We start from the raw sequence: 9191 nt of genomic DNA on the forward strand, positions 1-9191 counted from the left end.
TTGCACTGTTTTAAGGACATTTCGTGTCGTGTTCTTTACGTCTTTATAGGTTAACACTCACTGGATTAAGGCCATTTCACGATAAAGTCGCACCAAAATAACTTTTAACATCGTCAGGTCCCTACAGATATACAATCTCTGCCCTCCGCATGCAAACATAAGAGCTCAGAGCCAATCAGAAGCCAAGGATTTCAAGGTTCACACGCTTGGGATGATGAACCAGGACCATCTGATTCAGGAGACAACTCGTCAGAGTCTGAATCCCAAAAGACAAGAGACCACTTTAAACTGTTTTGGTTTAATCGGTCTGTCTGATTCCGCTGGGATTCTAGTTATCGTTGTTTTTGTACTTAAAGAAGTTGAAGATTCAACTTTTCATACGACTACTTCTGGCAAACATCAGAAGTAAACATGAACTGGTACGATTCATCGCCTCCTGCCTCAGACATGTTTGGTCTCACTGGTCGAACTGGAGTCGGTCCCAGTTGACGTTGGCTGAGCGACGGGTTTCACCCTGGACACGTCGCCAGCTCGTCTATATTCACACATACAGACAGTTTAGAGTCTCCAGTTAACGTGACCCCAATCCGCACTGTGGGGGGGCACCAGAGTACCTGAAGGAAACCCACTCAGATTGGCCCCAGTGGTACTGGGATTCCAACTGAGAACCTCCTTGCAGTGAAGCTAACCACTGCACCACTGTGCCACCATATATAGAATCAATATGCTTCATGTTTTTTGTCGTACACTGAATATTTGAAGTCTCGACCACTAAATTGCTTTATTCCCGTTTCAAACCGCTGCAAATTCCTGTTGCTGGATTTCTATCAAACTACAAACTGTACCTTTGAAATCCTCTTGGCCATCTGATCCGCCTGACGGCATCAACAACTAAAGATCACGGTGCTGGCTGATCAACAGATCAATAAACTCCCAGTGGCCCTGAATGGAGTCAGACAACTCGTGGCTGCTTCAGGAAACACAACCTGAAACCTGGAGCAGCTGGAGAACAGACAGCTGTTAAGAGGCTGAACAGGATCCAGATTTAAATCCTCAGAGTAAAACGACTCAATGGGAATTATTCTAGATGTTCTCTGGTCCGATAAAGAGCGACACCCGCTGGGGCCTCGGTTCACACAGCTCCTCCAGGTCAGCTCTGGGTAGTTATTAAGAAATAAGCAGCTTTCCACTGTCGGGCTAAAGAGGGCGCTGTTGTGAAAAATCACATTTCAAGGAAAAACAAAAGGACTTTCCCCCCAATAAAAGGTTTGAAGAGACCTTGTGTTGCAGTAAGTTGGACATTATGTATCTAAGAGTGGGACGTCCCATTGTTGGTTTGATCTCGCACTGCTGGGAGTGGGCCTCACATTCTTGGGAGTTCAAAGACGCTTTGTTGGGATTCTAGTTTGAACTGGTTAAATTAAAATCAGGAGTCCAAACTCACCAGAATGTAAAGTCTGTGACTGGGACAGTTTTATGCCAAAATCAACAGCTGAAACTCTGATGTTATTTGAACACACCTGCACGAGGCTGTTGGTTCCTGACCTACGCTGCAAACATCCGATTTACGTGGACGTGACTTCAATGAACCAACCAAACTTTTAAATTTTCTTGCCTCAATATAAACTCAAAAAACAAACCAAGCCGATTTATCTCTCTGTCCATCACTCCAGACAGTCCGTTTAAAATATGAAGCGATTATTTAGACAAAAGAAAACGGGTCTGGAGAAAGTTTGAGTTTTTCTAAAGTTTAATTGGGGATTAGAATAATTTTGTCACAGCCTTTGCTTCGTGAATAAAATTGGCAACTCACAAACTGTTTCTGGGAATCTGGACTTAGTCTGAATCGGATGTTTCACCAGAGCACAGAAAGTCTCCTGACGGCAGAATAAGCCACGTTTGGCCCGACAGTGTAAAGAGTGTGTGCAAGCAGAATGAATCTCCCACGTACACCGCTGACCGTGTGACCACTCTTCACCAAGATGACCACGGTACAGAGAAACATACAGACAGGTCGCGTTCCTGCCTGTTCTGACGTCTGATTGGCTGCGGACCAGGATGTGTCGGGACGTGATACGACCAATAATGTTACAGCTGAAACAAACCATGAGGGCGTGGCCATACTGCTGATGAGGATCTTTGGACAAAGCTACGTGCTCATGTTCCGAGTCCCAACTTCTAGATCAGGAATCGGAGAATAAAATCTTAAATTGTTTATCTCTTTACAAACATCTGTTTTGTTAAAGTCAGTGTCGTGTGTTTAAACACTAACTTGTACTTAATGGTTTTACTAAAGGTTTGAATGACTGAATATTTGTTGTTACTCCCAAATGATTCAATAGACGACATAAATAAATATATCTTAAGAAGTTTTCCTTGTGTTGCATCGATGCAGAACAAACTTTGGAATCATAAATCTATCATATCTGGTTTTATCAGAAATACTAACATTAGCAAGTCTATGGCCAACAATATACAAATGGAATCCTCCCCACAGAATTATAATGTTATATTCTTATGTCTGACTCTATTTGTCATGTTTTAAACTAATAGTCACAGAAAAAATAAATGGATGAAAACATTGAAGTAAATCGATTTTAAAATAAAAATGTAATATGTGGCTTTTAATGAGTCTTATTACAATTCTCCATTTAAAGCCAGGGTGTGAACATTGCAGCCTGATCACGTGACACCCCTGGTCCAATCAGCAGACGTCTCAGAGCAGAAAACACTGAACTCCGGCTGAGCGTCCAGAGAAAACTCAACAAACAATAAAAAACAACCATATAAAACAAATAAGAAATAAAAAGCTTATTACAGAGATATGAACAGAAACAATAACAATCTCCTTCTCCAGTTTAAGTACCACTTCATTAAATCTGGACAGACCAGCTTATATCACAATAAGAAGATTATTAACATTATTCTCATTATTAATATCTTACAAAACCAAAATCAACAGTGCAATAAAAAGGTTTTTAATCCCTCGCTCAGCAGGAGAGAGAGAAAGACAGCGAGGGGCTGGGCGACGAGGAAAGAGAGGAAGAAGGTAACATCCAAAAATAAGAAAAGGAAGGAAGGAAAGATAGAGGGAGTACAGAGGAGGACAAGCAGTTTACAACAGACGAGGGAGGAAGAGGAGCTTCTAAGGATTATATAAAGGTGAAATAATGGATGGAGAGATGCTGTGGAGGTAGAGAGGGGAAAATGGAAGGAGAGAGGGAGGGATGAAAATCAATAGGGGTGGAAAAAAGAAGGAGGAGAGGAAATGATGATGGCAGGTAATAGGATTAGGAAATGATCAGATCCACAAAACAGGCTCCAGCCAACAAAGTGTTTTTATGGCCTTTGGAAAGAAAAAGCAAAAAGGATATTTATCAGTTTGTAGTTTTTTGGCAGTTACGGTGAAGATCAACAGTCAAAATGGCGACGGTTTGATTAAATAAAAAAAAGTAAACGTGATGGAAGTTGTTGTGTGGATCTGTAAAGATGCACTGATACCACTTCACTGTTAAAACCGAGATGACGTCACTTCATCGAGCTCCTGCTATCTGCTGTGAACTCTTCCTCTTCCTCAGACATTAAAACCACACCCACCCGTCCATGGAACATTCACAGACTCACTTTGACCTAATTATTGTTAATACTGTTTCTTTCACGTGGAGCAACTCATATTCTCGCTGCCGCAGATTCGAGTGTTTGAATCCGTGTTCACGTCTTTCTGCACATTTCCCTTAACAAAACCAACGCTACCGCCATTAACTCTGAGCTGCAGGAGGATTTCTTCAGCTGCAACAATCATAGAAATTGGCCCAAAAATATATATTTGATCCAGCTGCGGAGAAACCAAAGCCCAGAGGTATCAATGCATCCAGAGGTGGAGGGTGGGGGTGGGGGGGTGGGGGGGTGGGGGGGGGAGGGAGGGAGGGTGATAGTGTGGGGAGAGGGAGTACAGATGTTGTTGAAGAGCAGTGGGGGTGAGATGGGTGGGGGGGTGATCAGAGAGAGGGTGTGTTAGGGTGTATGGGCGTGGCCTGTTTGGTAGGGGGCGTGTCTCTGTTCTCAGGAACTCCTCTTAGTCCGGGAGTGTTGGATCAACCACTGGAGGGTGATGTCTGCAGAGAGAGAGAGAGGTGAGGTCAGCAGTGTGTGTGTGTGTGTGTGTGTGTGTGTGTGTGTGTGTGTGTGTGTGTGTGTGTGTGTGTGTGTGTGTGTGTGTATGTCTGTCTGTCTGTCTGTCTGTCTGTCTGTCTGTCTGTCTGTCTGTCTGTGTGTATGTCTGTCTGTCTGTCTGTCTGTCTGTGTGTCTGTGTGTCTGTGTGTCATTTATTATTGTATTAATTAATACGACTTAATTCTCCAAATCAGTCTAAAACAGCCTAAAATATCCATTTATTTTTCTGATCCTCTCTTGAAGTTTTGTACTGTTGTGTTTAATTATATCTGCATCATCGTCCATGTTAACAACAAAAATATGTCCACATGTTTTGTTGTTTTTAATCGAACAATGAATCTGCCACATCTCCTACAGCTCCTTCACAATAAAAGCCTCCTGCTTAGTGTGAAGCAGGAGGAAATTGTGCAGTTTCACCAGCGATAATTTACCAGCAGGAAGTGATGAGTGAAAAACAGAGTGACACTAGTAACTGGACACACGAGCAGGAACGCAGGACATCGCAAAGTGTGGATGTCGGGTGTAACCATAGCAACAGAGATATTTTAAAACTAAAACATATCAGTGTGGACAAAGAAAATGGAATTCATCATGTCACTGAGGGTATAAAAGTGGAAACGTCTGTGTGTGTGTGTTAGTAGGTGTAGGTGTAGGTGTGTGTGTGTGTGTGTCATACCGATGTTGTCCTTTTCCTTGCAGGAGATGGAGTAGCAGCAGATCTCTCTGTCCTGGATGGCCGACAGGTTCCTGATTACATAAATAACAGGACGTACGAATGTCAGACAATATTCTTTAGTCCCTAAATTAATAATGTGAAACCAAAACTAACCAGATCAAATAAATGAATATAATAAAATATCACGAGTGGACATACATCCTCTCTATGAGCTCCTTCTCATCCAGAGCTCCTGGTAGGTCTCTCTTGTTCCCCAGAACCAGAACCTGCAGACACACACACAGAGAACACATCAGATAAAAACACTGGAACAGTCAGGTCAGTCGGGTTCTGTCAGTTTGGGTCGGTTCAGTCTGTCTCGTAGGTTCTGGGCAGGTAGTTCCAGTCAGGGTTTTGTGTTGGACCTGGTCCGAGTCGGTTCTGGTCCGAGTCTGTTCTGGTTCTTACAGGAATTCCCTGCAGCTGCGGTTTGTCCAGCAGGTTGTGGAGTTCGTTCTTGGAGGCTTCGATTTTCTCTGGATCTGCTGCGTCGACCATGTAACTAAAAACCAAAAGGGAACAAAAAAAGAAAAATCACTTAACATCTGTTATTTCATTCAAAGTGTCTCGATCGCCTTTCACAACTTTTACAACCAAAACTTCAACCTCACTGTTTCTCCGATTATTAAACTGATTTGTTTTCAGTTCACTTCTCTGAATTTGTGATGTTTACACAGTTTACAAATCTCCTGGATCCTGGTGTGTCCTAATACTGAACTTCAAGTGGAACGTGGCACAAACCCTCAGCATCACTTTCACTTCATCCAAACTGTCATCGCAGAAAAAGCTCTCTGTTGCGTGAATCTGACCCGTTTGCCCTGAAGCTTTCCAGTCCACGTCTCACCAACACAACTGGGTCAACACCACACGAGACCCGAGGACACTCTCAACTCAGGGCGTTTTCACTTCCCCAGCATGTTTACTTTGATTTGACCAAACTCTTGTCAGCAACCGTTTTTAAATATTAGATTTACTTGAGATAATAAGCTAAGAAACAGAACAGAAGGATGAGTCAGACTTGACTTTCCTCCATCTCTCTCTCTCTCTCTCTCTCTCTCTCTCTCTCATTCTGCTAACATCTCTCTGGGGTGGCTGTTGAGTTTGGACCGGGCAGTGACGTCCTAGCGGCCCAGTTAAAGTGACAGCAACCACAGGTTAAGAAACGGGGACTTACACGATAGCGCTGACTCCTCGGCAGTAACGCTCCCACATGCTCCTGAAGCGAGGCTGACCGCCGATATCCCACAACTACAGACACAGACAGAGCAGCTCCGTTAGAAAGGGTCATGAGTAAATTCATTAATACACATAATTAACAAAAACAGAGAAAAGAACTGACACTTTAGGAAAACGTTCAAGGGTTAAACATCACATTAATTTAAGTTTTTGCTAAGAAAACTAATATCTCCTGGTGAAAAAGTGGTCACACACGTAGGAGACACTGACAAAGATGTCAAGAGTGTCTGTGGTGATAAGAGGCTGTTGTCAAGAAAATCATGTGATCTCCACAGCGGAGTTAATAGTCACTTCCTGTCTCTGTCTGCTGCAGCCGGCTGCTCCACCTCTCGCCTGAATAATGAGGATTTGTTCCTGTTGTTAACGCGTCTGTGCAGAAAACCTCCTGCTGTGCATGTGTGAAAGGAAAACTCATGTCTGAAAACAGCTCTATTGATAGCTCAGATTATCATGTTGAAATGTCAAAAGCTGTTTTCAGACATGAAAATCGTTTCATGACATTTTTCTGGAGTTTGTCTTTCACATGTGAAGCAGCAGCAGCAGGTTGTCGGGTCCGACTCGTTCACAACAACAGGACGTGTAGGGAACATTCAGGCGAGGGGCGGAGCCTGTAGAGCAGCAGGAGGCGGGACATGACGTACGATGATGAGATCTGTGACAAAAGGCCTTTATACTGTAATGGTACTTTATCAAATAACAACAGTAAGATCACACACAAACACACAAAGCAAGTGGTCTACAACCAGACAGTCAATACACTCAGTATGAATGTGCACAGACAGGTAGAAGAGCCGAAGCAGGGAATTTAACTACCAACCTTGATGGTGACGTTGCCTTTAGTGATCTTCCTCATGTTGAATCCAACTGTAGGAATCATGTCTTCACTAAACTGCCCCGACTGAAACAGACAAACACAAAAAACACACGTTACTAATGAATATACACCACAACTGATTATGATGCTGTACGACACCGTTACATTAGACAATATCAGAAAACATATAAACATCTGATTTAAACTTATATGAAGGCGAAATGTAAATTAAAAGCCCCACTCAGGTGTTATATATTAGACCTAATTCACGCTCCTTTGAATTTTGCAGCACCAGTTTGACCCATTATCATTTTTATTGGTATTTACAGACAGTAAGAAGCAGCCAGACTTCTCACTAAATCTACTCACACAGCAAATTACGCTGGTTTTAACTTCTCTTCATTGGCTTCCGGTAAATTTAAGTATTGATCTTTAGATTTATCGCTGACTTTAAAGGCCGATTCTGGACTTGCACCAAAGTACATTTCAGACCTTTTGACACCATCGGAGGTTGGTTGTAACCTGAGGTCCTCAGTGAAGGTCCTGCTCCACAGGCCTGAGGACCAGAGGACCAGAGGACCTGAGGACCAGAGGACCAGAGGACCTGAGGTAACTGGGCCTTGTCTGTCAGAGCTGCTTGGAACAGCCTCCCTGAGGAGATCCCTCTGGAAAACTCCTTCTATTTAAAATCTGTCCTCAAAAGACACGTTCTTAAACGTGTGCTTTCTCCTACTTCTAATCCGACTGAACTATTCACTGATCATTTACTAATGTTTTACTTTATCTTGTTTCTCATCAGTAACATTCTTTATTTTTGTATTTGTGCTCATTAACTGTGTGATTTTAAAATTAATAATTTATTTTCTATCGTTTGCCGTCAGTCTTTTTTATTGTTAACTGGTCAAGCACCTGGTCACTGTGCTTGGAAATCAAGATTATTATTATATTATTATTATTATTAACAACCTGACCACTCATATTACGTCATTAAACACATTCATACAGAAACTGGTATATAAATCTCAATAGATGAAGATGAAATTAGAGCAGCAGAGGAAGCTGATGTTGGGGGGGGGGGGTGACAGGGAGGAAAGGTCACTGTGACAGCCGCCGCAGCAGAGGGGGGGGGTCGACCCTCTGACTCTGGACCACTCCTCCTAACAAGCACGCGGACGAGATGACAGATCCGGTCTCAAATCTGCTTTTTCCCCTTTTTAAATAAAAGCCCTGAACCTTCCGGGTGGAGGTGAGAGACCTCGGCCGGTGCAGATGTGCGAACAGCTGTGCGGAGTGACTGACACATTAACTGACACATTAACAGCTGATCCGTCTGTGACCACAGAGAAACTCGGCCACACTTGAATAAACTGAGCACAACGTCCCACGTGTACGAACCCCCCCGCGGGGACCGGTGGGTCGTGCCGAGCCGCGGGGAGCTGACCTCACCTCCGCAGGGTAACAATAGATGCAGCAGGATGCTAACTGGGGAACTGTCCGGCGTTAGCACATCTGTTAGCGGCGGCACGAGCCTCGGACTCACCGCTATCACGTTGACGAAGGTGGTCTTGCCGGAGTACTGCAGCCCCACCAGGGTCAGCTCCATCTCCTCCTTCCAGAACAGCGCCTTGAACCAGTCCAGCAGTTTGTTGATGAGCGCTATCATCTTGACGCCTGACGCTAAGCTAATGCTAATGCTAGCTGCTGCTGCTGCTGCTGCTGCTACGGCTAGGTGGAGGTGCTAGCGAGCTAGCTGGCTAACGCCCCGGCAGTCCTTCGAGACGCTGACCGTCACTGACACACCCGCGGACGGGGCCGGGAAACCGGGCAGCAGCGACTGTGTTAGTGTGAGCCGCGGAGGAGGTTCGATACCTCGCTGTTTGCAGGTTTAATGTCCGCTGTGAGTTTTCGGAGGTGTTTACTAGCGACGCCTTTTACCACAGAGCCGTCTACAGCGGAAACCACTCGCAACACATCCGGTGCAGCCCTTCAAAATAAATCTCCATTTTACACCGGTCGTTTTAAATATATCAAATCAAACAAAGGCTCCACGTGGACAATATGTGAAGTAAAATTAACAATAATCATAATGTGTAATTTAGAGGTTTTGTTTATTCTACAGTTCCTTTGTTATCGGTCGTGTTTTGGGGTTCGGTTGAGAGTGACAGCTCCACTTCCTGTTTGGGTGGGGCTGATATATGAAGAAGAAGAGAGGAGAAACAAGAGGAGATAAAAACTCCTGTGTGTCTGAAACA

At 44.0% G+C, this 9191-nt stretch overlaps 1 protein-coding gene across 1 annotated transcript; it reads right to left on the reverse strand.

Moving 5' to 3' along the window:
* Positions 1-2245: 2245 nt before the first annotated feature.
* LOC117764647 (ADP-ribosylation factor-like protein 8A) lies at positions 2246-8908 on the reverse strand. Its single transcript, XM_034590592.1, has 7 exons — positions 8480-8908; positions 6943-7023; positions 6064-6137; positions 5298-5391; positions 5049-5116; positions 4851-4921; positions 2246-4115 (listed from the first exon to the last, which is right to left on the reverse strand). Exons 1-7 carry the CDS (start codon positions 8600-8602, stop codon positions 4063-4065), a joined length of 564 nt encoding a protein of 187 aa, XP_034446483.1. The 5' UTR covers positions 8603-8908; the 3' UTR covers positions 2246-4062.
* Between the last annotated feature and the right edge of the window lie 283 nt (positions 8909-9191).

Source organism: Hippoglossus hippoglossus, chromosome 7, assembly GCF_009819705.1.
Source record: "Hippoglossus hippoglossus isolate fHipHip1 chromosome 7, fHipHip1.pri, whole genome shotgun sequence".
Taxonomy (NCBI): Eukaryota; Metazoa; Chordata; class Actinopteri; order Pleuronectiformes; family Pleuronectidae; genus Hippoglossus; species Hippoglossus hippoglossus.

Coding starts and splice junctions, on each gene's coding strand:
- LOC117764647 (XM_034590592.1), bottom strand. CDS start 8,602: ATGATAGCGCTCATCAACAAACTGCTGGACTGGTTCAAGGCGCTGTTC. Junction 5,392..6,063: donor CGAGGAGTCAGCGCTATCGT/GTAAGTCCCCGT, acceptor TTTGGTTTTTAG/TTACATGGTCGACGCAGCAG. Junction 4,116..4,850: donor CAAGGAAAAGGACAACATCG/GTATGACACACA, acceptor CTCTCTCTGCAG/ACATCACCCTCCAGTGGTTG.